Source organism: Zosterops lateralis, assembly GCF_965231275.1.
Source record: "Zosterops lateralis genome assembly, chromosome: 3".
Classification (NCBI taxonomy): domain Eukaryota; kingdom Metazoa; phylum Chordata; class Aves; order Passeriformes; family Zosteropidae; genus Zosterops; species Zosterops lateralis.
The window spans coordinates 72926603-72953599 of NC_139764.1; the positions used below are offsets into that span (position 1 = coordinate 72926603).

A 26997-nucleotide genomic window follows, 5' to 3' on the forward strand; every position below is an offset into this window, starting at 1 on the left:
TCTTGGCTACTTGGTTGCCATTTGATCCATACCTTTTATAGACACTTGATTGATGAAGTGGAATTTGGCTATTTTGCTTTAATTTCTTGAAGTCTAAAATGTGCTATTTGTAATGTGGACTTGGGGAATAGAAATAAATCAAAGCGACTTGAACTCTTGTTTTGTGGAGTTCTTAAACAGGAGCTATTCTTTAAGTAAGCATCAGTCTTCTCACATATACCACATAATCTGCCAAGAAAGTTCACGTTTTGGAATTGGGGAATTAATGAAGAATGCTGGCTAGAGTGATTAAATTTTTTCTTGCTGCTGAAGAGTCTTTGGAGACATTACTTCACACCTAAAGCACAGTGGGACCTAAATCTCTGAGCTAAAATGACAGGCACTTCTTGATGGTACCTATGAGTTTCTTAAGGCATTTCTCTATTGGGAAGATGAGGCTAATTTTACCAGCTTTGATTCCAGTAAAAACAGTGAAAGGCAATAAAGTGCAGTCAAAAGAGCTAGATTCAGTGAAGACAGTTTTAAAAAGATGTGATTTTGAACAGCAGGAAATGGAATATAATGTGAATTCAACAGTCTTGGTACTAAGCATGCAGAAAAAAAAAATCTAGCACCTTTCTTGTGCTTCACTTCAGAGGAGAGGTGCATAAAAATGTGGGATCTCATTGAAAGAGAGGTAGCTGAAAGTCTTCACAGATTATTTGGCAACTGGTGACTCTGAAGTATCAAAGCAAACACAAGCCATCTCTGCCAAAAAGACTTAAAGAAAAATCCAGGAAGCAAACTGGATCAGACAAGTTGCTTAACTCAAACCCCATCATTTGGAAAGCAAATTAAAAAGGATCATCTAGTTTGACAAATTACAAATAGTTTGAGAAACATCTTGCAAAAAAACTACAATGATTAATAAAAAAAGGAAAATAAAAAAGAGAGATACAGTAATTTTCCAATTATAAAAAACAACAACAACAACAACAACAACAACAACAAAAACCAAACCCACAAAAAAACAAACAAACAAAAAAAAAAAACCACCAACCCACAACTCCTCAGGTCAGAAAAATCACAAGTGGTGTAAAGACTGATGGGTGGCAACTGCTCACTTCTGACAGAAGAAGCCAGAGCAGCTGATGAAAAGACTACATAGCAAGTTGGGAAGCAACAAAAGGAAAGATTTCTCAACACTGCTGTGTCTGATTGGAGTTTCTATTGAAAATTTACAAATACCCAAAGATGCTAAGACATGCAAAGCCTGAAGCACTCTGAGTTGTAAATGAAAGTAATCTGGAGATTGTATCACCACATACTAATCCTGTTTTATGCTCTTCCTCAGATGATTATTACCAGTTTTTGCCTAACAGAAAATAATGGGCTGGATAGATCTTGGTGTAACACAGGATAACGTGTTTTTGTGGTTATGTAGTTTTAGGTGTTGCCAACAAACACTAATGTAGCTACAAAAGGAAGCATTGGCTGCTCATGACTAAGTACTGACTTAGTTGATTAGATTGCTTTGATTTGTTTATTTGTATGCTGAAGTTTGGTGGCTTGATCAATACAGCCAAGCATGATGAATTATACATTTAACTAAGTATTTTCAGTGGCTCTGAAATCCTCTACACAGTCTGACCTTAATGATCTTCAAAAGGCATTGTTAGTCCTGGTGAGGCCTCGCACAACACAGCCAGCAGTGGGATTCTGTTGTCCCCTTGATACTAGAATTTCTGCTGTTTGACTATTCTAAACAAACTACTCAACACAGGTATTTAAGAAATAATAATTTTATTTGTCCTATTATCATTAGTTTAAATTGTCATAAACTACATCATACAAAAAAGTAAACATAATTTGCACTTAGGTTCTCTTCACATGCATTCACCAAAACCATAACCCCAAGTAAAGGTTGAAAGGTTGAGCAAATTTCATGTCTTGTTTGTGTTGTAGTCTTTGGGTATAATTTAAACCAAGCAGTTGATATGCATGGCTATTTGAAGGTGAATGTCCATTTCCACAAGAAGCCAGCAGTGAGCTTTATTATGGAAGTAGAATGCATGCGGATTGCTAAAACCTGCAAACCACCCTAAAGCCTTGATGTGGGGTAAGGGCTGTCATCTTCATTTCTTTTCTGGAGGTTCATGTTTTATCCAGTCGTCAAAGCCACCAGCATACTGCTGAACTCTGAAAATATACAGAAGATACCTTTCTCAAGAAGAGTCCTTCTAAATATTGTCTCTTAAGAGGACACAGCAAAAAAACCAAACCTGAAACCAAAAGTAAAAACCACCTAAAATCAAAACCCCACAAACAAACAAACAAAAAAATCTATAAAAAAAAAAAAAACACAGAAATTCTCTGCAACCATATACACTTGCACCTAGCTTCAATGAGCCAGATGCACATTCCTTTTCCTCTAATACTACCTGCTTCCATGCAGTGAGTTCTGTAAATTTACTTCAAAATGACAATGCTGGAGTTCAAACATCAAGCAAGAAATAGCAGCTGGATCAATGAAACAGTTGCCAGTTCTAATAGACTCACAGCAGTGGGAGATTTACATGTCTTTTAATTATGTCTAATACTTCAGTTGTCACCAAGCAAACCCAGCACACTGATCTTTACTTCCTTGCAAAACTACATGCTCTATAGGTCTGACATCAACCTGTGCCAGACTAAACTGTAAAACAAAAATCCACTATGCAAAACAATATTGAATCCTCCAATTAGGCAGGATGAAAAACAGGTAATGCAGGATATTTTTCACTTTGAAACAAGAACATGCTTCCATACTTTTGACTAGAATTAATATGAATGTTCCGGTTCCTAAATTGCAGTTCAGTGGAAACATAAGCAAATAACCAATGCCTTAGATTTTATCTACAGTCTTCAAGACAGCAAGGCACCTTCCAAAGATAGGTTTAACGATTTTGCAAACCAAATGCTACATTTCATTCTATCATTGTTTTGTTACCTATTGCCTTCATTGCTTTACTCCTGGCAAATAATCCAAAGTTTTACAGGAAGTAAAGGCATTTGTCAACAGTGAACTGTGCAGGGAGAACTGCAATTCAACAAAAGGGCGTGGTTTCTTAAGCTATTTAAGATTGTACTACCAAAGCAAGCAGTTCTCCACCTTTCCAATCTTCCTGCATCTCAGGACTAGTGCTTATGAAGCTGTATAAGGAAGAAGGATCTCAGGAAGGGAGCCCTAAGAGGCAGAAGGACCCTTTAGTGGCAGCGTGGTCTTGCAGCAGTTTGTGTCCCCGGTGGCCCATGTGCAGAGCTGCTGAGGGTTGTTTCAGAGGGTGGTACACCTCACTTTGCTCCAACACCCTATGGCATCCTTCAAGGTTCAGTGGAGTAAGAGGAAGTATTTAGCTCAAAGACCAATTGTTTTGTTCATATTCCACCCGTAAATTTTCACCCTTGCCCCCACGGTGAGTACGTGTTCTAGCATTAATCCCATCCTTACACTCAAAGTCATACCTGCTGAAACCCAAGGACATGGCAAAACCAAGTGCTTGTTTACTTCTTGTTCCTGCCAAACAGGAGAAAACCACAGGGTCTGACTTGGACGGCATTTTTTGATTATACTGCTCCTTGAACTCCGTTGGGTCCATTTTTAGAGCTTCCATTAATTCACCCACTGGGAAATACAGAAAACAAGCTATTGTTTATTCTCCATCCACAGACAGGTTTACATTGCAAATCTTTTAATTCCTCTGGAGGAAAAGTTCAGCCTTATTACATGCCAGCAGCTTTCCAGCACCTCTAGTGCCCCTTTGCTCAGTCACCACCGCTTGGCCATTCCAGCCGGGAGGAGCAGGGAACACCCGACGCCTGCACACAACAGGCGGCCTCGACAACTTACGCGGTATGTTGATGGACTCCGGGATTTTTCCAAACCGGTCGATCTCCCACCTCTCCCGCACGTCAATGTGAAGGACGTTGGCCTTCTTCAAGTCTTTGAGCTCCTGGTAGGAGACGCTCGGCTCCGCGGCGGCGCACAGGCCGCGCCCGGTGGGGCCTGGGGGGGGCACGGCCGCTCAGCCACATAGGGGCCCGCTGGGGCCGAGCAGAGCCAGAGCCATCCCCGCCCCGAGCTCGCCCCTCCCGCCCCGAGCTCGACCCTCCCGCCCCGAGCAGAGCCACCCCCGCCCCGAGCAGAGCCACCCCCGCCCCGAGCAGAGCCATCCCCGCCCCGAGCAGAGCCACCCCCGCCCCGAGCTCGCCCCTCCCGCCCCGAGCAGAGCCACCCCCGCCCCGAGCTCGACCCTCCCGCCCCGAGCAGAGCCACCCCCGCCCCGAGCTCGACCCTCCCGCCCCGAGCAGAGCCACCCCCGCCCCGAGCAGAGCCATCCCCGCCCCGAGCAGAGCCACCCCCGCCCCGAGCTCGCCCCTCCCGCCCCGAGCAGAGCCACCCCCGCCCCGAGCAGAGCCACCCCCGCCCCGAGCTCGACCCTCCCGCCCCGAGCAGAGCCACCCCCGCCAGCCCCGCTCACCGGGAGCCGCCGCCCGGCTCCAGCCGCCGCCCGCCGCCCGCAGGGCCCGCGCCGCCCGCCGCCAGCCGCCCAGCCCCGTGCCGGCCATGCCGCCGCGCAGGGAGCCCGGCCCGCCGGGAACAGACACCGCCCGCTCCGCAGGGGCGGCGCTCCCAGCCCTGGCGGGACACCCGCGGCACGGCAGGCAGCCCGGTCACACTGACACCGCCCCTGGGCTCGGTACATCCAGCATTTGCCCTGCATTGCCCGGGCAGGATAAATCCTACCAGCCAACCCAGAATGTTGAGACGCCTGAAAGCACCAAAGGCTGGGAGATGAAACAGAGATGATGAATTTTGATGCCAAATCCAATTTAAACATGGCCAGCCTCTGAGTGCTATGCCGAGGAGAAAAGGTGACACTGTCACCACTGTCGCTGTCCCCTTACACCACAGGAGATGTGCTCCGGGCACTGAGCTCCTTCCTGGTGACCAATGCAAAGGATGCAAAGGAAGGGCACGAAGCTGCATCACAGGAGGTCTAGGTCAGATATTAAGAAAACCTTCACCCAGAGGGGGGTCAGGCACTGGCACAGCCTCCCTGAGGAAGTGGTCATGGCCCCAGACCCACCAGACTTCAATCAGTGTTTGGACAATACTCTAAGGCAAGTGGTGTGTGATTCCTGTACAGGGCACAGTCAGGAGTTGGACTCCACCTTTGTATGTCCCCTCCAGCTCAGGATATTCTATGAGTCTATGATCCCTGGTTTCAGTTTTGAGTATTTAATTTTTGAACCAAAACCCTCGTTTTAGTTTTGAAAGCTGTCAGTCTTCTAGCCACAAGGATTAATGGCCAAGACAAATGTGAGTGGAGAAATGAGAATTCTTCCATTCCACACATTTTACATCAGTATTCCATATTTACTGCATACTTTTGTAGATGTGTTACATACCAGCAATTCTGGGCTTTAGAGCAGACATGCTGGATCTTTTCATAAAAGATGCATTTTGAGGATTAGGCTATTGAATCTTTACTAATGAGAGTTTTCCTTCTCAAAACGAGAACAAAATATTTGTTGGTACTGTAAAGTGTGACAAATTGAACTTGGCACATATAACTGGTTCACTAGCTGCCCTTCTGCCAGCCTCCCCATATGGCCTCCTGACAGGCATTTGCAAATTGTCTGTCTGAAGCAGTGTATCTATATATAAATTGAGGTTTAATGCATTTTCCATTTCCCACAAGGAAACGGAAATAAGGATAGAGTACACTTCTAGAAATTATCTTTTTAAGTATAATTTACCATATATTTTATCTGCAGTAAAATAATGACCACAGTTAATCTCCACTTATTGCATGTATCACTTATTGCATGTATCACCGCAGGAACCATAAAGCGATCAATATGAGGCACCAGAACACTTGTCATATGAAATGCATACTCACAGGAAGAAGCATTTTTATGGTTTTGATTTGACCCTGGATCATAAAGAGAGAACACGCTGGCTTGTTTGCTGAAATAGGAAGCATTCCCTAGCCATCTTGTGAAAGACAGAATTTGAGGTCACAGATCAAGCTTAGCAAACTCCCACAGCCTGGTGAAAAGGCGGGAAGCAGCACATTCAATTCTCTTTTTGTCTTCATGGCTGCACTCAGTCAACTCCTCCTCAGCGGCTTCCTTCATTTCCCCTCTTGGGACTCTCTCTCCATTTCACCTCCTCATCGCTTGCCTTTCCAGCTCTGTACAACCTCCCACACTCACACCCAGCGGCACCCAACCCAGCAGCTCCTCCCTCGAGTGCTGGACACCCTTGTCCCTGCCTGTCCTCTGTGGGGATATGCACATTCCTTGCTGTTCTCCTTCCAATCCCTCCCGCGGTGGCTGTTTCGAACACTCGCGCAGGGCCCAGTCCCTGCTGCACAACCCCGGGCACGGCTGTCGGGCCCTGCGCGCTGCCAAACCTGCTCTCGGCGCGCTGCCAGGGGCACAGACCCAGCGCAGCACCTGCAGCCTTTCGGCAAAACTCACAAGTGAAGGTCCCCCAGCCCTGTGCCCTGAGTTTCCCGGGTGCCCCGCGCCAGACCTGTCGCTACCTGTTGCCCCTCAGTGGGCCCTGGTGGCTCCCGCGGCCCCACCGCCCTTCCCGCCCGGGCTGTGCCCCGGAACCAGCCCCAGCCCCAGCCCCGCCGCCGCTCCCGCGGCCGCCCCGGGCCCCGCACAGAGCCGCCCGGGCTGGGGCTGGGGCGGGGAGCGGCGGCGGGGCCGGGGCCAGGGCCGGGGGCGGGGCGGAGCGGAGCTTCCTTCGCCGCTTCCTGCCGCCGCCGAGCCCGCCCGCCGCCGCCGCCGCTCCGTGAGTGCGGGGCGCGGGGAGGGAGGGGGCGGGCAGGGCAGGGCAGGGCAGGGCGGCACAGCGGCACAGCACAGCTCGGGGGCGCCGGGGCCGCTCCGGGCCGTCCTGCGCAGCCGAGGGGGGACGCGGAGCCCGGGGCGGCCGGAGGGCCGGGGCGATGGGCACCGCCATGGCGGCGGCCGGGCCCGCGGCCTGCGGAGCCTCCCGGGGGCGCCCGGCGGGCGGGGGCGCGGGCCGGGCCGGCGGGAGGGAGCTCTGCACTGCAGCGGGCCCGGGCCGGGCGGGCAGCCCCCAGCCCCTGTCTGGTGCCCGCGGCAGCGCTGTCCTGTGCTCCTCCCCCCGGGCTGGTGCCGAGTGCGGCTCGTGTTCGGTCACCGGCGACGCGCTGCTGGTGGCGGCCGCCCGCTGTGGGTGTGGAGCGGGTTAACCCGCCGGGACGTGAGAGCGGCAGCGCCGGGCCGGCTCTCGGTGTGTTAGATCGAGGGCAGCGCCTGCGGCCGGGCCGAGCATACGGCCGCGGTCACTTGGCGTGGGGCGCGGAGTGCGGCGGGTGCCCGCTGCCCGCGCTGTCTGTGCCGGCCTGTGTCTGCCGGCCTGTCCGTGCTGTGCCCGCCGCCACCGGGCCTGTCCGTGCTGTGCCTGCCGGCCTGTCTGTCTGTGCCGGCCTGTCCGTGCCCGCCGCCACCGGGCCGGTCTGTGCTGTGCTGTGCCCGCCGCCACCGGGCCTGTCCGTGCTGTGCCCGCCGCCACCGGGCCTGTCCGTGCTGTGCCCGCCGCCACCGGGCCTGTCCGTGCTGTGCCTGCCGGCCTGTCTGTCTGTGCCGGCCTGTCCGTGCCCGCCGCCACCGGGCCGGTCTGTGCTGTGCTGTGCCCGCCGCCACCGGGCCTGTCCGTGCTGTGCCCGCCGCCACCGGGCCTGTCCGTGCGGCGCTCGGCGGGCGCGGGGCGGGCCGTGCCCGGCATCGGGTGACAGCCTGTGCCGGTCCTCGCGGCTGGCTTGGGACGTGATATTCTAGACCCATGGCTGCAAGGTGCCACTTTTTATTTATTATTGGGATTCTCTGATTTGATTCCTGTTTTTGTTTGTTTGTTTGGTTGTTCTTTTCCTCCTTTTTTTGTTTTTTTTTTCTTTCTTTTGCTGTCATGTTCCTCACTTTAGGACTTTGTTTTGCCCTCGCTATAGCTGTGTTGCTACTTGCACTATTAAACACAGGAGGTGGACATTGGCATATTGAACATAGGTGCAGTAGAATGAAGACATCAAGAACATAGAAGCAGGTGGCAATAGCTGCAGGTGTAGCACTGTATTCAAGTTGCATGTCATCTTTAACTACAAGTATCTCCCAATTCCATTAAATAATCCTCTGATACAAGCATAAAGATCAGACTTGTATTCAAAGGATTCTTTCTTCTCCTATTTTCTAGCTTTTAAAACAGAAACATAGTAATGACACAAGCAAGCTTGAAGCAGATTATGCCTTTGTGAAATTCTTCTCGTGTTTACTACACTTGTAAATATTTTGTCATATTTCTTCATGAAATATTGAAGAACTGGCACTCTGTAACTTTTTTTTTCTGTGAGATTCACAGAACTGCAGCTGCTGTCTCAGGGGTTCTGTTTTGAGCATCAGCTGTAGATCGAGGACAGGTTGTTCCGCTTCAGACATGCCATCAAAGCTAACTGGGGCAGCCTGGGTGGAGGAAGAAAATGGAATTAAATTTTTTTGTTCTTGATGGCAAGACTTAGACTTTCAAAGAGCTCAAAGTAGTAGTAACTTACTGTGTTATCTGTTCTACCCTCACTGATTAACCAGCTCCCACAACACCCTTCCAGAATAGATGGGAAGTTATGGGCAGCCATTGTCTTCCTTTATGTTCTCCACTCCTTTAGGCAGAGGTACAGCAGGAATCTTAGCTTAAAGTATTGTCTTGTGTGGGTTTCAGCCTTCTGTCTCACAGACATGCTGCAGCCACAGTTCCTTTTTTATGTATTTGAATTCGCAGAATTAGTTTGTCTCCAAAGTTCATCCTTAGCTCATATTCCCCTTTATTTTCTGTTATGACATCTTGGACTGTGTTTTCCCCATTTTTTTGCCACGTGGTTATTCTGGCAAGGTACTGTGAGTTCACTGGTTACTTTCCAGCTGTTTCAGTTCTTATGCCCTCAGATTTTTTGTGGTGATGGTACAGTAACATTGGTGTTTGTATCATGGGAGTGCACAGTCTGTCACCTGACTGCCTTTTCAATACAAAGTTTTCACTTGCAAGCCAACATCATTAGTTATAAGCTATGGCTCTTTTTACGGTACTTAAATGTTTTGCTTTTTAAAGAATGAATTTTCTAGAAAGACCTGTGTTGGACCACACATGCATCTACCCAGATACTTTTCCCTTTTGGTAGGTTGTAAAAAACCCCAAACATTTAATGTGGGATAGGGAACATTAAAAAAAGTTGCAATTTGCTTTATGGGGCTGGATATTGTCAGGTATGTCTGAAATTTTCTGTAAAACTTTGCTATAAGACACTAGCAAAAAATATGCCATCAAAATGCTACTCTTTTTACCCACTCAATGCTTTAATATACTCCTGTCATAAACCCAGTTACAGAGTCTTTCCATTTTTGTTTCTGGACATGTCTGGCTTTCTGGCTTCTGTTCACCCTTAGAGTTAATTTTTCCATGGCAGGTGGTTTTAGAAGGGAATCTGAGGGGGATTGAGGGAGAATTGGAACATAAAAGTTCATAGAACATGCTTAGCATGGGCAGCTGGCTAAAGTGGATTACTGAGAGGTGCTGTGAGATTTGTATTGTCACTTGGAAAGTTGTATCTAGCGGTCAAAAGCCTCCGCCTCACTCTGGCTTTAAAAGTACATCAGTGTCTTACCCTTTTTAGGACTGTAATAGAACGTCAGGATTGGTGTTTGAGCTCCAGTGACAGTGTAGGATGTGCGATGTGCCTTTGGGCTACGAAATGTTGGAGATGACACTTTCAGAATTTCAGATTACATTTTCCAGGGGAAGAAGTTTCACTGCCACTACCAGTCAGCGATTCTGGTCCTTTTACTGCTCTTGCAGGCAGCAGGGGCTTGTTTTCCACAAAGGTTTTGGTGGCTGTCAGAGCGCTGAGCCTCCTGGCCTGCTGATGGGTGACACTGCCCGGCTGCTGACTGTGATGGATGTGCTGCCTCTTTGGATTGGGTGACACTTGGTCTAGTGGCGAGCAAGGCAAAATGCCACAGGTAATGCTCGGAACAGACGCTCAAAATATATCAACTTGCAGCTCACATCAAAACATGCAGCAGTTCTGCAGAGGGTCTGGCTTTACTGATCCACACAGGGACCTTTCACAGATGTGTTTTGAAGCATCTTTGGACTTAGTCTGCACGTCTGTGCTGTTCCTTCACCCCTTTGGTGCAAGGCTGTTGTTGACAGCTGGACAGTTCTGTTAAGTCACGTGAAAATGCTAATTTTACCCAGTTTTCAGTGTGTGCTCTGCCCTTCCAGTGTGACAGAGGTTTTTCTTTGCATTAGCGATTGTAAAATGATACAATTTTAACTTGAAAGTTTGACAGGAAGTAGCGAGACAGCTGGAATTTAGGCTACCTTAGGTGAATTGGGGGGTGGAGGTAAATGTATTTGCCCCAGCTTCTTTGAATTCAGGTGCTCACTGATGAAATAATTAACAATACTGGTTTCACAGCTAACGAACAGTCCTACTGGGAGAGTATTACCCCTATCCAAAGTAGTACCTGGAGATTATCTGTAGAATCTTGGCTACGTTTCTTAGGGTCAGTATGCTTAGATAGGCTGCTGGGTTTTGCATAATTTTTATCTCATTTGCATTCTAGTAATGTAACTTTAATCCTCCTAGTTAATCAGGAATCAGAAAAATATTGTAGTAGATATTACACAGATAAGTGTAAAAATGTGGCACTTGTCTGAAAGAGCTTGAACCCTAATTATAAGAGGAGGGGAAGAGTGGATCTAGGCAGATGGAAGCAGTGATATTATATTAAGCAGTGCAGCAGGTTATTTCTCTAACATATTAGTGGTCTGGTCTGTGTTTCTTACAAGCATCATGGTGAAGGTACAGCATGGGAAGACTCACTAAGGAGACACATTTCAACATTTAGTAAGAGAACTGTAGACATTCTAGGAGGAGGGACTCATCTTCCATGTGAGAAGTGCAAGATGGTAACATGGGAAAAGGTTTTGGGAAGTGGAGAAAGTGAAGACAATTTGCTTCTCCAACTCTTTTGCATAAAGATGTTGTGAAGAGGAATAACCTGGTTGGTTGGGTTGGTTTGGTTTCCCAAGGAAAAATGATTTTTAGTTCATACTAGCCTTGTAACTTTTATTGGTCTTAGCTCTACTGAATTGCTGTAAAATGTAATTTTTTCAAAAAAAAAATAGCAGTTATTTATTTTAGGAACTACATTCAACTCTTGTATCTAAATATATACTTTATGAAGAGGGCCAATTTCTAAATATAGGAATATTAATGCTGTTAAATATGGACTATTTCAAGCATATCTTACATTTAAAATGGTAGGCACACCGTAGATTTAACTTAACAAGTTCAGCACATTGATTTTTGGCACTCTGTCAAATCTGAAGCTTTTAAAATTAGATAGGCAGATCATTCTGCTGCTTTTGAAGTGGTTTGTTCTTTCTAGAATGGTGGAAGTGAGCAGTTGAGTGAGGAGGTTTTGATCTTAATCAGCTTTTTGTAGGAAGATTGGCATTAGGAGTCTTTTAAGAAGTAAAAAGTCAACTGAGAATAGCTAGTGATGGTAATGATAACACTTCAAACTCTTGTATACTGAGCTCAAAGAATCTGAGTGTGTTTGGCAAGGATTAGTTCTTATTTTTGTATGAAATTATTTTTTAGAAGGAGAAGGTTTAGGTTTTTCTAATCTAACTTTTTATATGTTTTGATTTTCCCAAAAAAAGTGCGTAATTTCTACTTAAGATTTTTACTGTGTACCAAGTAGAGATGAAAGTAGAGCTAAGATACCCACTAAACTCAGGTTTTTCTACCTCAAAAATCAGTGTATCTTTATTTGTCAGCTTCAGTAGTCAAATATCATGTGCACCATGACTTGATTTTATGTGTAGGAAATGAAAAACTTTAATGTATTTATTTTTCCATCACAAAAGAAAACTCCAAGCGAAGATTCGTGGTGACCTCTTTCTGTATGGGAAAAGGAGGAGGGTGTCCCCTTTAGGATACTCCATAGTTGGTGCCTGTAGGCAGAAAATTCTCATTGGAAATATTAAGAAAATATGAGAATGAGTTGAAAAGAGTCAAGTCATGGGGATGCTATCATGCTTTTTATCTTCAGTGTGTCAAGTTAATTTTGTCTGAGTTGTTCTTTTCTCTTTTGCCTACTTGTCCTGAGTGGCTTGTGCCTATGGCCAACAATTTGTTTCTTTCTTCGTTATATTTTGTGCTTTCTTGAGCTTTTTCAGGATTTTCGTTCCAATAAACTCTCAAATCTTTTATTTCCCATAAACTGAAATATTTTGGAGAAGTCGTTTCTGAAGCACCCGAAATTTCTTCCTCATTGAACTCAAATATAACAGTCAAATTCCTGGCATAAACAGTTTGATTTTGAAATTATGTTGATTGATGTTGATCATGTTTTTATTAAATGGGATCTTTAATTTGTAATATTTTTAGTCCCTGAATGTATGGGAAAAGGGCAGGCAGCACTCCATATACACTTGCATGGTAGATCATGTGGAGTAGCTCATGGCACTTACCCTTCCATCACACTTCCATGTGCTTTTCAAAATCAGACACAAACCCTGGCTGTCTAAGTCCTTGATATGCTCTGGTTTTTCCAAGAGCTCACAGGTCAGTAAACATTGTCTGATGGATGTCCGGCTGTGTGTGTGTCCATGAAAAGTAATTAATCTAATGGTCCGTGTTGTCTTTTTCTCCGCCTGCTCTTAGTGAAATGAGACTGAAAAGTGTCTGGGCTGTGCCGCGTGAGTGCAGCTTCTTATGCCAGTGTTCATTTCTAATGCCATGTTGATTAGGTTGGGCTTGAAGTGCCATGCTTTCAGTCATTATGTCAGTCATTATTATCAGCTGACACTGTTTTCCCCCTTCTTGGGAGTCCCTGGGATATGGGTCCAGCAGTGGGCTGTGTTTGCCCTTATCCAGGTTGTATCACTTGTGCTATGGGCCACAGGTTTTCACAGATGGGAAAGGCTTTTATTTCAGCTGGTTGGGCCCACAATTATTTATTGGAGCCCTCTAAACGTACTGATACGAAGGTGACTTTCATTGGGGTGAAGTTTGGTTTGGACAGTCTTACATAATCTGTCCAAAGAGGTCAAAATTGTTATGCTGAAATGAACTTATAGATTGTTTATGTCAGTGTTGAATCACCTAAACACAGCTATGTCCCTTTAGGGAGGACATTTTTGCTGTCTTTGCTGTTGACTATTTACATAATTTAGTGTAAGGTCTTGTGTTTTGTCACAGCAGCTCTATAGGCCCCAGTGTTTGATGAATGTCTGAATCTTGTGCTCAGTTAAGCGACGGGTGGTGAGGGGTAGTTTCACATGAAACTTGGGTATACAGGAGAAGCTGCCAAGGCAGAAAGGCACAGTTGAAGTGGTTTGAGCCTCCTCATGTTCTGGGTATACTGGGTTGCATGGCTGTTGGTGGACATTAGGTGTGCTAACATCTGTTGAAAATACATAGTCAAGAGCTGGAATATTTAGATCTTTCTTACTGTATTTGGTAAGTACTGTACTTACAGGAATTGCCATGAAATCAGCAAAGCTGAATTCAGTGGCACTGTTCACTTGCATATCTGAGCTTTATAGCCATAAGTATAGGAAAAATTGAAATCTGTAATTTCAAACAACAGAAAGAACATAATGGGATTTAATATAGGATAAGCTACTTTTTGTGTATATGTAGCATTTGGGAAAAAAAATGTGCCGTGTTTTGAAGGCTTGAGGAGACATGAAGCTGTTGATGCAAGAAAGCAGCAAGTAAAGATTTATTTCATACACTACAAAAGTTTGGCTTGTCCAAAGCAAATCTCTAATGGGTAGGTTTGTGCAGAAGACCTCTAGCACTAACAAGATGTAGGGATGTAGGGCAGACACAGGGACATCTATCCATGTGTGTGGGAACCTGGAATGGGAGCTCAGTGGTACAGATTGCCTGCTTTGCTCCAGGGAAGGCTGTTCAGATACCAGTGGTGGTGGTGCTCTGATATCAATATTGATGACTGTTGTGCCGATTGGCTTAATGGATAAGTAAGGTGAGGGAATACTGAATTCAATATACTGGTTGATTACTCAGAGCTTCAGTAGTACAAAGGTCTAAATGCATACACAGAAAAGATTTAAAAATCTGAAGTAGACAAACTTGCTAAACTTTGGCAAATTTAATTAATTGATGTGTAGTAAGAATATACTTTTTTCTATTCCCAAATGTAGGGCACTTTAGAGGTTTCCTATACCTAAATGCAGTAGCACAGCTGAAAATCTTTGGTCCTGGTGGCTCAGGTGACATTAGGTACACAACAAGATGTCATTTTCTTTCTGAACAGAATGGTTCACATGTTTGCAGAGTATTTGTCTGTTTTACATTCATATGCTTTGTATGTGGAAACGAAAATCTGTTTTTATGAACCACACCGTTAAAAGGCAAACTGTAAACTAAGACCCAACAGTTGTCTGTATGATGCCCCACTACAGTCCTTCAGTGGATTCACATTTGGATTTTGATTAAATGACTGGTGTCCAGAAATCTCTCAGGGTTTTTTTTTTTTTAGGTTTACTGGCAAATATCTATGCTTTAATTCTGTTCCTCATAGGACTCCTTGATTAATGACACAAATTTCCTATGAAAGACTTAATCTTTAAGGATTTTCCAATGTTTAATAGAGGGATCAGTTTGCCCTCCAATCTGTCATCCCTTGTGGGATGAAACACTTCAATCAGATTTGGAAGACTTTTTTATTTTCTTGAAGTGTTTGAAATTGCTCAAAAATTTTTAGGGAATATGCCAAGAGTAAATAACTACTGAGACCTTTCATAAGGGATGTACATTAAGGAAGAGAAACATTTATTTTGATGGAGTTTTTCTGGTATGTTATGGTTGTAATAACTTACTTTGCAATAACAAAAATAAAGAAAATCTCAATACCTCAAATATTGAACACCACTGTCTAGAAGTGAGTGTGCATGTGTCCTCTTTTCCTGCTGCTTCAATTCATGGTGTCCTGTAGTGTGACTGGTATTGCGACATTTCTAAGACTTGATTCCTGACATTCATACTCCTCGTTACACAATAGCTGACATTAGACCAAGCCTAAAACTGCGTTTGTGATGTTCAGATGTGTGATTTGATCTTGTGTTTTTAGAGTTCAAACTTGCTACGTTTAGTGAAACATTTCAATAAACAATAAAGTAACCTCTGTTTGTCTTTCTTAGTAAGCGACAGATGCGGGTGAAAGATCCATCAAGAACCAACCCTGAGAAGCCAAAGAGAAGCAAAAGGCCTAACAGGCCACAGGATGAGGACTCTTCAGATGATATTTCAGGTAAGTACATAGGGTGATGCTTGTCCTGAGGTTGAGGGCTAATAACTTCCATGTTGACTGATGAAAACCACAAATCATTGGTACCCTGAAATACTTTTCTTGTTTGAATTTATAACAGAAATACCCCAGTCAAGTGTTTATGACATGATCAGTTGTTACACTACATGACTTCCCTGAAGGGCTGGAGAGTTGGTTGATCTTCTCTGACAACCTCTTCGAAGTGGAATGGTCCTTTCCTCTCCATGGGAGGTCAACCATGTGTGGCAGGAGGCTGGGCGGGTGAACTGGGAGCTTTCAGCTGAGCTCATAGGGAAAAAGGAATGGCAGAGAGGATGGAGGCAGGTTTGGGCTGCCCTTGCAGAGGTCTGGAGTGTGCAGCATTAGGGATTAGGTAAAGCAGCTTCAGTTAGAATTGAGTCTGGTGAGGGGTGTAAAGAGTAAGATGAGCCTGTATGGATACTGTGGCAGTAGAATGAAGACTAAGGTGAGTGCAAACCTGCTGCTTGAGGGGGCAGGGGTTCTAGGGATGCAGGATGTGGGAATAGGGTGAGGAACTCAATTCTTCCTTTGCTTCTGTCTTCATATGTAAGCTCTGCACTTGATCCTCCCTGGCTCATGACTTTAATGGCAGACTGTGGGCTATATCCTCCAGAGTAGAAGATTGAGAACCGTTAAACAAACTGGATGTGCACAAATCCATGGGGTCAGATGGAATGCATCTGAAAGTGCTGAGAAAACTGGTTGATGTCATTGTGAGGCTGTGCTCTGCTATCTCTTCATGGCAGCAAATTGAGGAGAGCAGTTGATATGCAAGTGGATAGGTCTGCCATTCAGAGTGACTGAGACTGGCTGGAGAAATGGGCAGGCAGAAACTTGCCACTGTTCAACAATGGCAGTTGGAGAGTTTGGCACCTGGGCATAACCATGTGCCGTTACAGAGTGGGAATTAAAGCAGCTTTGCAGAAAAGGTCCTGGGGGTTCTAATGCAAACACTTAATAAAACCAAGCTGTGCTTTTTGTGCCTAGTGTAGGCAAGATATTTTTAATGAGAGTGCAGGGTGGGCAGGTGATTCTTTCCATCTTTTCAGCACTTGTGGGACTTCATTGGAAGAACTGTGCCCAGTTGTAGGCTCCCTCTTACAAGAAAGGCTGACTTGTCGGTGAGGCCAGTAGTTTACCCCCTCCACATTTTTAAGGAGATTGAGAACATGATGTGGGAAGAGGGGCTGAAGGGAATGTGTTTGTTTAGCCAAAGGAGTGGAAGTATAATTTCTTTCATTGACTGCCTGATGGTAGTTAAAGAGAAGGCAGAACCAGATTCTTGTAGAAGGTCCACAATGAGGGGACTGAAGGCAGCAGACCAAATTTAGGGCATGGAAAATTTGACTAGGTGTGAGGAAATTTATTTTATATTTACTCTGAGGATGGTCAGACAGGTACTTGATTTTTTTGTGAGTTGGTGAAGCCTCAGTCCTTGAAGATACTCAACACTCAGCTAAACAAAGCCATGAGCAAACAGATCTAAACTAGTATTTGGCATTGCTTTAAGTGAGGGCTTGGACAAGATGGCCTTCAGAGGTTACTTCTAACCTGGCTTATTCTGTGATATAGTGGAATTTGTGCAAAAAAATAAGACAGAGGAAAATGGTTGATTTCACGTTCAGAATGAGCAGTTGTAGTGGGGATGCACAAGTATTTGAAAATCTTTCTTTATGGGTTGAAAAGAGATCAGTGCCTTTGTTATATGTAAAAATAGATTTATCTATTATTTTATTAAAAAAAAATGGGGAAATTAGTTTTGTACAAGAATAATCCTTGTACTTTTGTACAAAGTAGTTTATCTGGTTTTAAGAGGTGGCATTTATTGACTTGAAAAGAATTTCCATTACGGAAAGATTGAAAGAGATTCCTTCATAAAATTCAGTATGTGGGGAGCAGCTGGCTGATCTTTCCTACTTTAATTCGTTGCTCATTTTTTCCTAATGCTGAATTCATTGAAGACTATGGCCTTTCAGTGTACATGTGCTCTCTTTCCTAGCTGTTATTCTTGATGGATAAAAGCGAGTATGTGTTATTTTCTGCAGGGTTAACCTGCCAGCATGTGAGCCAAGCAGTGGACGTGCATCATGTGAAGAGAGCGGTGGCTCAGAGCGTGTGGTCGATCTGCGCGGAATGCCTGAAGGAGAGGCGGATGAGCGATGGTGAGCCTGTGGCGCCTTCAGACATCTGGCTGTGTCTCAAATGTGGCTCTCAGGTAAGTGTGTGCGCTCAGCTTGCCGAAGTGGAGTTTCTAAAGGATACTGCTGTTGTGGATTCTTGTGTGTTTGGCACCTCATTACCTGCACAGGAGCAGTGTGGCCTAAGTGCTTAGTTGTGAGAATCCCCGCTTCAGCTTCCTTGCAAAGTGGGTTGTGACCTTACGTTCCTGTCTCATTTTTGGCCATGTTTAGGGTTAGCTTTATGTGTCACAGTGCGGTGTGGCATCACGATTAGTAAGTGACAGTCCTGCCTTTTCTCTGTTCTTATCTGCATCCTCTTACCACTTACAGAGAGTTGGCTCTGAACTGTGTGGCTGCAGAATGTATCTGTTCAGCTGGCTCCTCTGGCAGAAGTTCCCATAAATAGGAATGAAGAAAAACAAACATGCTGAATAAGCTTGTGCTGTGGACACTCAATTGCTAGATTTGATTGAAACCAGGGAGAAACGACTGTGCTGGAGTGAGAATGCTGCTCCTGTGGCAACTAGCCATTAGATTGGATCAGTTATAATGCCAAATCATGGCCTCAGAGTTTAAAATGGCAGGTCCTGACCCCAAGGGTTTTCACAGATTTCTGCACTGGGAGTGAAGTAAAGAAAAAATTTTGCTTGGTATAGCAGAATTCAGTTTATGGGCAGTGTCAGGCTTGGTTCGGCCACTAGTTGTCTGAACAAAGCATTTCACATTTTTTCTGGAATTTCAGTAGGTTTTACTATAGTAGCCAGTTCCTACCGGTATAATATGAACAGGTTTGATTTTGCAAAGAAACATGCTGTTCACAGGATTCAGAAGATAGTTAACTAGATCTGAGGAGGACTCATATATCTTGTTTGAAAAAATTCCATTAAGGAGGGCTTTTAAAAGGAGTTAATTTTGTGTGCTTCTTCATGTTCATGCTGTTAACAGCTTCTAAATCTCATGCCTATTCAGAGACCAGTCCTGAATCTAAGTCCCACTCTGTTCATACTTGAACAATTACAAATGCTTTCTCTTGAAATTGCTGTACATAAATGGTGTGTTATGAGCAGTTTTGTAGTACAAAGTACTTTACATACTTTTTTCATTTGCTGTCTGGAATGCACTTGACATTCTTGAGCAGTGAGGGTTACCTATGCTGTCCTCTTCCTTGATATTCTGTGGACCAAATATGCTACATAGTTGTTTCATTCACAGTTACTAGAGCATTACTTGCTTTTGTGAATGATACAATTTTTTGTCTGTTGATATTTTTTCAATACTTATCCAAAAGCTAGGAATAATTTCTATTCAGTTAGAACAAACTTAATAAATCTCTATATTTTTAAGTGATTTTTCCAAGTAGAAAAGATGAGAAAGTTAAATCCTCTCAATTTTTATGAATGCTAAATAAGTAGGGCAGAATAGCTTCTTGTCTAATTTTGAAAAGTGGAGGTTTTGTAATTTATTTACTAATAATCTAGTCTTTTCTTTCTTCCCTTTCCCCTCCCCACTGGGTTGATGTGTCCATTTTTAGGGCTGTAGTAAGAATTCGGAAGGCCAGCACTCTCTGAAACACTTCCAAACTGCACGCACAGAACCTCATTGCATCGTTATCAACCTCAGCACGTGGATCATATGGTAAGAATCAGCGTGCAGGTGTTTGTGTGTGCCTGTACATAAGGACTGCACTTAAAGCAGTGTATTCTCATGATAAAGAATGATTCTGGCAGATAAAATTAATGCTTTCTATAGAGGAAAGGTAGGCTTTCTGGAGGCAATATGTGTTTGTCCTTTGTATTCTCTGGAATAATTTAAATCTGTAAAGACTGTGAATTGGGACTGATCTTTAGAAGAGCATATATACGATGAAGGAATTCAATTCTATTCCATTTTTTAGTGTGAGAAATTGAAACTGAGAGCTTAAGTAATTTGTGTAAGGTTGTTTGGGAGGTTTGCTAGAGCTGGGATATGCATGCAGGTAGCCCTGAATTTCAGTTTGTTTCTTCTTTTATTTAGGTGTTACGAATGTGATGAAGAGCTGTCAACGCATTGCAACAAAAAGGTTCTGGCTCAGATAGTTGACTTCCTTCAAAAACATGGTGCCAGGGCTGAACCAAGTAAGTTTGCACAGTTTTATCTGGAGACATCTGTAATGTACTGTCTCCAAAAATAATAATTTCAGATTTTGAGTCATGTTAAAATACAATTGAAAAATTATTGACCATAATGTAATTTATAATTGCAAAGCTACTTGGTGAAGTAATGCCTGTCAAAACATAATTCCAGGTTTTTTTTACAATATGATAACATTTTAAAAATATTTTGGACACTATAAGACAGTTTTTCTTAATTTTGTTTTTAACAAAGAAAGTTTACCATAGAGGAGTTGTTACCTTAAATAAGTTAAGGCCATATAAATTAATCATAAGTTAGTGCATAAAAATATATCAAAGCATACACTATACATTCACTATAATTAAATTTAATTTTCTTGGTGTGGATGTATCACAGCCTAAATTTTTCTGATTTAAACTTGTTCTCCACAGTTAGCTAGATTTGTTTAAGTGGATTTTCTAGTACTCTGTTGTTGGATGTCATGTCCATTTTTATGGTTTGATTTCAATTGATAAGATGGTCATCTCTATTAAAATAAGATAGTATTAAATTATTTTCTTTTATTAGAAGCACACTACACCTTCTCAATATATGTTCTAGTTGATAGAACTTTGTATGTGTGGCCCTCAGCTGTCTACTCTTGATAAGGTTGATGTTATTCTTCCCTGCTGTAGCACACTTGGCAGCATTTCTGGCTTGTGACTTAGAGAGCCACATTTGCTTCTCAAAACCCAGCTTGAGTAAACTTCTAAAACAATTGATTGTATCTTTTAGCAGAGATAATCAACCATTTAGAAGTAAGAAAGGAGAATTACACAATTACAGAATTACACAAAGAGGTCTTCTAGCTGCATGTGCATAAATCCTACTGGTTTTAAGAGATGGTACATATTTTTCGAGGGAAAAAATTCAGGGCTGCTTAAAAATAGAATATTTTGATCTAGTCACAGGTTGTATATAAAATAATTCAATTTTAATAAATTGATGTATCACTACCGTCTGCATCTTTTTTTCTTAGAGCAGTGAAAATACAGCATGTAATTTCACTTCTGTTCACAGCTTTAGTTTCAAATTTATGTGTAATAACTGGGTGTTGCAGCTTTCTTGCAGATGAAAATGCTGTGGGCTTTTTTTTTTTTTTTTTTTTTTTTTTTTTTTTTTTTTTTTTTTTTTTTTGTTTTTGTTTTGTTTTTTGTTTTTTCAGTTAATGTAATGAAAATTATATTATTCCATTATTGTACTGCTGGATAAGACTTTGAGTGATACAGCTTTGTGCCTCATGGTTTAGATTTGTGAAACTTCAAAACATCTAATGCTTTCAGATTAAGAAGTTTAGAAGTTTTCTGTGAAATGTCTTAAATTAAACAACTAAAATTGCAAACTAACTCAGGAGAAGTAAGCATATTTATAGCAGAGCAGGGTGGCATATGTTTCTGCTGTATATGCATTTGTGTTTAATTTTGGTACTCTATTTTGAAAATGCTGACATTTCATGTAAATATTTGCTGATATAACTGGAAACTTGGCTGTAACTGGAACCAAAATTGTATTTTTTTTTTGTTGTTTAAGGCTTAGACATAGCCTTGCAGGGTGCCTGCCTTGGCAATGAGAGATCTGAGTGTGCCAGGGTTGCTCCTGCAGGGCAGTCGCGTCTCCCGCTCCATTCTGGGAAAGAGCTGAGGCTCGAGTGCGAGCTTGGATTCATGCATAAAGTGTGTGTGTGTACCTTCAGTGATGTTTTAAGGTGAAAGTCTGTGACCCTCTCCACTCTCTCTGTGTTGGGCAGTTTGGATTGCGTTCCTGAAAGCTCTGGGAATGTTGACCCAAAGATGATTTGTTTGGTTTTCCAGAGTGGCAAGGAAAAGACTGAAAAGCTCTTTGCCTGGGACTTGTCCGTTGCTTTGGGCCAGGCTTCTTGCTGGAAGAGGCTGGAAAACAGCCGTGTATTCACAAATGACTGGTGTGTGTGACAGGGAACTCCTGGCCAGGATTGGCACTCTTGGTTCATTTTGATAAATGACTGGTACTTCTCCTACAGAAATCTGTCTAAAGTTTTTTTCTTTTTTTTTAAATTAGAGTACCTTTAGAGATTCTGAAAAAATAAAATCTAAAATTGAAATGTATTTCATGTGGTTGTCTGGAACACAAAAGGACATGATGTATTACTGTGAAAATTAACTCTACTTTTGGTTTAATTTTTTTTAATGTAACATTTTATTTCATGATCCACTGATATTTTCAGTGTAACTTTCATTCTTCAAATTATTACTTGGTGTAGTTTTTTGAAATGTATTTTGTATATTCACCCCTTAAAAGCTAATTAAAAAAAAAGAATAGCTTTTGAGAAACAAGTAGTGTAAAACTGACAATTAATTCATCTTTCTCACTTAAAAATCAATCTTGTGCTTTTTTCCCCATTGCTTTTCCATTTCTTTCTAAAAAAAGCAGTCCAAGTGAAGACAGTTCTCACAGCAGAATGTGGCAGTGTAACAAGAATTCATCTTATGTCTGGATTTCTTTCTGTTGTAACAACTGGTTGGCATGGTGCATCATTAAAATTCAAATAGCATTGTGTAGAAATTTCTGTAGAAATGCAGTATGAACATGGATTAAGTAGCAAATGAGGGCTGCTAGGATATTTTTTTTCAGTTCTCAAAAGTGCAGGATTCATTTAAAGATAAAATAATCAGTTGAAACATGTGAGGGAGGGTTATATAGATTTCCTAATTAATGCATCTTGGAAAATAAACAAAAGCAAAATGCTTGTCATTTGGTACTAATGTGGTGGAATAGTGTGGCAGCAGGATCCCTGCTTTTCATTCGGCCTCTCATAAAGATTCAACTTCACTTCAGCTGTAAAAATGTGCAAATTACATTACTACTACATGACTGACTTTTGTAATTACATTAAGCGATTGAGATAAATCCCAGTGCTGGGTTCCCAAAAGAATGCTCGCAGCTGTGTGATTTTCACATCTGATCCTATGGTTTGTTGTACCCAGCAATGCCTGCTCTTTTCTCCCCCCGCCTTTTTTTCGAGGAGTCTGTTTGGTTAAGAGGTCATGTTGGGCACAAGCTGGAAGAAAAAAGCAAGATTGCTTTCTAGGGTGTACCACCCAGAAATTTGTTTTGTGGAGAAGGTTAGCAGGCCGTGATGATTTCCACAGAAAGGCAGGTGCAGTATTGTCTGTGTGGCACACTTGTGAGCTTCACATGGACATAATGCACATGTAGTACACAGGAACCATGCTGAGACATTGCAATCTGTGTGTCTGCTCATTTACTGGAGAAAACAAATTGTTTGGCAGTCTTGAAAGTGAATCTTATGCGTATTTTCCTTTACAAAAGCCAAATTATATGTTGGTGGAAACATAAGACTGCATACTTTTTATAGAGCAGTTAATTAAATTGGTTTGTGTGGCAATAGAATGGGAAGAAAGAAGATATATTCTTGAGTTTTGTAGTTAAATTTATTGTTGGGATGGGGAAGCAGAGGAATGAGGTTTTGCTAGTAAGTTCAGCTGCCCGGATTTGCCAATAAGTGAAGGTTAGAAACCTGATTTTTGTTTTGATGGCTGTAACTGATGTATAAAAATAGATACAATTTTGCAGTACATGTGAGAGTTGCAGACTTGTATGGAAAAACAGCTAATGTGATGAATAACTGCAGATTTGCATTCTGCTGTGGATATTAGCGATTGACAAAGGATCATATTGAAAAAAATGGTATTCTTTCTCAAGTGGCTTTTACTACATGTAGTTTGGAGTCATAGAAGACCATTCTATCTACTTAAAATTAACTGGCCAAATAAAACAGATTGTGTTGATTATCTGAAATACACTTTGACAAAAAGACATTTTTGTTATTGGTCAGAAATTTTCTTTCAAATTTGCTTACTTGCTTGTAAGCTCCTTGCAAAGGAATGAAAACTGAATCATTGACAAATTTTTTTTTAGACATTCTGTCATTTTTAACCATGGATGCTTACTTTTCCTGTCCATGTATTTATTTACTTGTGAGTTACTTGTTACTTGTTTACTTGTAATGTAAGTCATCTGAGCAGAGAGGATCAAAAGCAGTCCTTGAATAGATTGCTCTTCCACACTGTGCAGATGTCTTTTCCAGTTTATAACATTGTGACAAGACTCAGAGAAATAAAATTACAGTTTGTAATCTTTGATTTGGTAGGATTGGAACACTGCTAGAGAAATCGGGCTTTTAAACTGTGAAGCTAGTGACCATTTCAGAAGAAAACCAGGCTGTTTTTCTAAAGGTTGGATTCTCATTGTTGTACAGTGTTGAAAATAAATCTAAATTTTTTAGATAAAAAAGGAGTGCCAGACAATTCAGTAGCATTTCACAGTACAGCATGATGAGAACTTGGTAAAAGAAAGGCAATCTATTAACCTTGCTTTTACTGTGAAGACCTTCAGCTGAAGTACCAGAGTTGTATTCAATAAAAAAGGCTTGACCTTGGAATAAAAGTGCATATTCCTGGAACACTTGTTTTTAATTAAAAAAAAAAGTTGCATTGAAAAGATGAGCAAAAGTGCTTACTCCCCTGGCTGAAAAAAAAAAAAAAATTATGTCATTTATCTTCTTGCATGCCATCTGCACCCCCAGACACAGCTCAGTTTCAGCAGAGCCAGTACTGAAGTTCATGTGCCCTGCAAACGTTTGAAATGCTGGCAAAACAAATTGATAGGGAACCCACAATAAGTTTCCTTTTGCAAGCGGATGTGTCGGCACCGTGTGTGCTTGTACATCTGGTGCAGTAAGTGGCTCTGCTTGTGGAATGAATGCTTATCTATGCTAATGTTTGGCTGAGGAATCCCGGTCACTGCCCATGAGGCTGGTGCTGAGCAGCTATGGGACAAAGCAGTGTTCTCTGCCTCCGGAGAGCTTATGGGTCAGGACCACAGGTGAGCAGAGCAGACACAAGAGAAGCTGCAGAAAAGAACAGCAAGAAAAGGGTGCTTTGTAGGCAAGAGCTGTAGCAGAGGAGCAGCTTCTGCTGCCCTTCTTCCCAGGGCTCTGTTGGGAAGGGGGCTTTCTAGCATGGGGAGAGCAGGGTGATGTCGGCAAGCTTTGCCAAGCATGAGGCAGTGTCTCTGTACAGAAGCAACTCTCTTCTGCCTGAGAGTTGGAGGTGGATATCATGGTGGGACCAGAGGTGGGCACTGACCTGGTGCCTATGGAGAGGTGGTCAGTAGGGTGTGATGATCTGGATGGAGAGCTAGGCAATGGGTTTTGGCAGAGTGCTCAAGCAGAGTATCTCTGCAGCCAGATACTTTGTCAAAGGAAGAGAAGGTTCTGGTGATCAAGGCACAGCTCAAGTGAGAGTTTTCCTTGTATGGCTGCATCAGAAGGGTCAACTCTGCTGCAAAAGAGCAGAATCTGACAGAGGAGCATGGTCTGAATGTGAGTCACAGGAACAGTGGGATACTCTGTCCCTGCTGTGGATGGACAGGCCTGCTTAGGGCTGCTGTCCACACTACCTGAGAAAGGCAGAGAGCTTAAGGGTCACCATGTCAATTCTCTAAAAGATTAGTTAACTAACGACAGAAGTCTGTCTGAATTTAATTACTTCAGTGCCTTTCACCCATCTTGCTCTCATTAATGCTAACAAGGTCCTTTATAACAAATATTACTGCATGTGGACAAATGCCTTGGACTACTTTTATTCTGTTGTGCCAGGAGCTGAAGGTCCTTGTGGGCAGTAGCAGATGACAGCCGTCCTGATGGAACCCTTCAGCTGGGATCCTTGCATATTTACTGGCTTAAAAGTCATTTTTCATACTCAAAAGCACACGCGTTAAATTACAGGATTGCAAGTTTGAGTCAGCAAGGGTCCATGAAGCAGTTGTTCGGTGCAAATTCACTTTAAAAAATTACATATTAGCTTTTTGATTAATAACATGCTTGTAGCCTTGGGTTAATCTTGCAGAAGGACCCTCCAGTCCCAATCTGTAGAAGTATTAGCTATCACAGTCATAACCAGCATGTTCTATTAAGACTGACCAACTCTTCACATGTCAAGTAAACATTCAGCTTCAGGCCTGTCTGTCATTTATCACTGAGCCAAGGACATTGAGCAGAGCTAAATTAAAAACTGCTGTCCCTCCTCTGGCTCTGTATATGTGCTTAAAAATATCTGTGTGTTACAAGCAAGGCAGCAGGTAATGTTTGTAATGGCAAAGCAGCACTTTTGCATCGGGACTTTTTCAAAGATTAAAAAAACAGTAAAATGCCACATGGATTGTGTTTTTAAAATTATCAAAAAATCAAGATGCTGTAATTAAAACCTTCTGAATGAAAGCATGTTCCTAACTTTGATACCAACATCCAGGCATTTTTCTGATTTCCTACTACTTTTCCTTATCCCTGTATTAATTATCCAGCTTTGTGGCAATCAGACGTCTGGTTCTCATTTATTGTGTTTTGTAATTGCGTATTCATCCAGCTCTTATCACAAAGCTGGATGCTTTGGCTTTGTTTTCCCTCCCTTAAATAATTTATATGTAAGGTTCAGCAAATGGAACCTTGCTACTTGTGTGAAGCTGCCATTTAACCATGAAGTGAAATGCTTTTATTGAGTTTGCCCTGCAGATATGGTCCGCTGTGGCAGTGCTGTCCATATTTGGTGGCTGTGCAAGGAGAGCCAGGTGGTGCTGCAAAGCATAGCACAGTGAAGCGTGGACAGATCTAGGTTTGACATTTGTCATCCTGTACTGCTAAAGGGAAGAGAAAAATCTGCTTTTCCATATGCTTATGCTTTAATTTTTGCCTGCAGTTTTGTCCAGATGGCCCTGTGAACATTGTTTACTTTAAGATGCTGTCCCAGATGTTTTTGAATGCCGATGGATAAATGCAACAACTGTGGTATACTAATACACAAATTATTTCCACAATTTTGGCTTTTTTTTCCATCTTTTTTTTTTTTTTCCTCTTTTTAACCATCTCTTTTCCCCAGCACTACTCTGCATGGCCCACTTCTCTGAGAGGAAAACATCTCCAGTTATAGTATTAAACTTCTGAGAGAGAGCAGTGCCTTTGAGTTGCAGATGCTTGGAGCTCCCATTCCCATGGTGTGGTTGTTCTGGAGCTCTGTGAGTGGACAAGCCTCAGACACTGTAGCATTCCCCTTCTAAGCATGCCAGTTAAAAGGTGTTTCTTCTTGTAGCCCATAAAACAGTGACTGTTTCAGGGTATGAGCAGCTCGCTTGTTGTTATTATATTCAAAACCACTTTGTCTGCTTT

The 26997-nt window shown here is 42.8% G+C and overlaps 2 protein-coding genes across 4 annotated transcripts in view; one reads left to right on the forward strand and one right to left on the reverse strand.

Annotated features, from left to right (window-relative positions):
* Window positions 1-1765: 1765 nt before the first annotated feature.
* TSTD1 (thiosulfate sulfurtransferase like domain containing 1) lies at window positions 1766-4588 on the reverse strand. The gene is made up of 4 exons (XM_083856185.1): window positions 4500-4588; window positions 3869-4024; window positions 3484-3643; window positions 1766-2178 (listed from the first exon to the last, which is right to left on the reverse strand). Exons 1-4 carry the CDS (start codon window positions 4585-4587, stop codon window positions 2115-2117), a joined length of 468 nt encoding a protein of 155 aa, XP_083712311.1. The 5' UTR covers window position 4588; the 3' UTR covers window positions 1766-2114.
* Window positions 4589-6774: 2186 nt separating this feature from the next.
* Window positions 6775-26997, forward strand: part of USP45 (ubiquitin specific peptidase 45) — a 54944-nt gene continuing 34721 nt past the window's right edge. For 2 of the 3 annotated variants that reach the window (XM_083857494.1, XM_083857496.1), the window contains exons 1-5: window positions 6775-6829; window positions 15296-15405; window positions 17490-17659; window positions 19156-19259; window positions 19638-19738. In XM_083857494.1, the coding sequence (XP_083713620.1) occupies window positions 15306-15405; window positions 17490-17659; window positions 19156-19259; window positions 19638-19738 (475 nt within the window). In that variant the 5' untranslated portion in view covers window positions 6775-6829; window positions 15296-15305. Of the gene's footprint in view, window positions 6830-9849; window positions 10069-15295; window positions 15406-17489; window positions 17660-19155; window positions 19260-19637; window positions 19739-26997 lie in introns of those variants that run through there. The other variant, XM_083857495.1, reaches the window with a different exon arrangement.

Bases quoted from the DNA above. Each gene is read 5' to 3' on its own strand.
- TSTD1 (XM_083856185.1), bottom strand. From the start codon at position 4,587: ATGGCCGGCACGGGGCTGGGCGGCTGGCGGCGGGCGGCGCGGGCCCTG. The intron at 4,025-4,499 runs GTGAGCGGGGCT...TGCCCCCCCCAG, and splicing joins GAGCCGGGCGGCGGCTCCCG to GCCCCACCGGGCGCGGCCTG. The intron at 3,644-3,868 runs GTAAGTTGTCGA...TGTATTTCCCAG, and splicing joins GGAGTCCATCAACATACCGC to TGGGTGAATTAATGGAAGCT.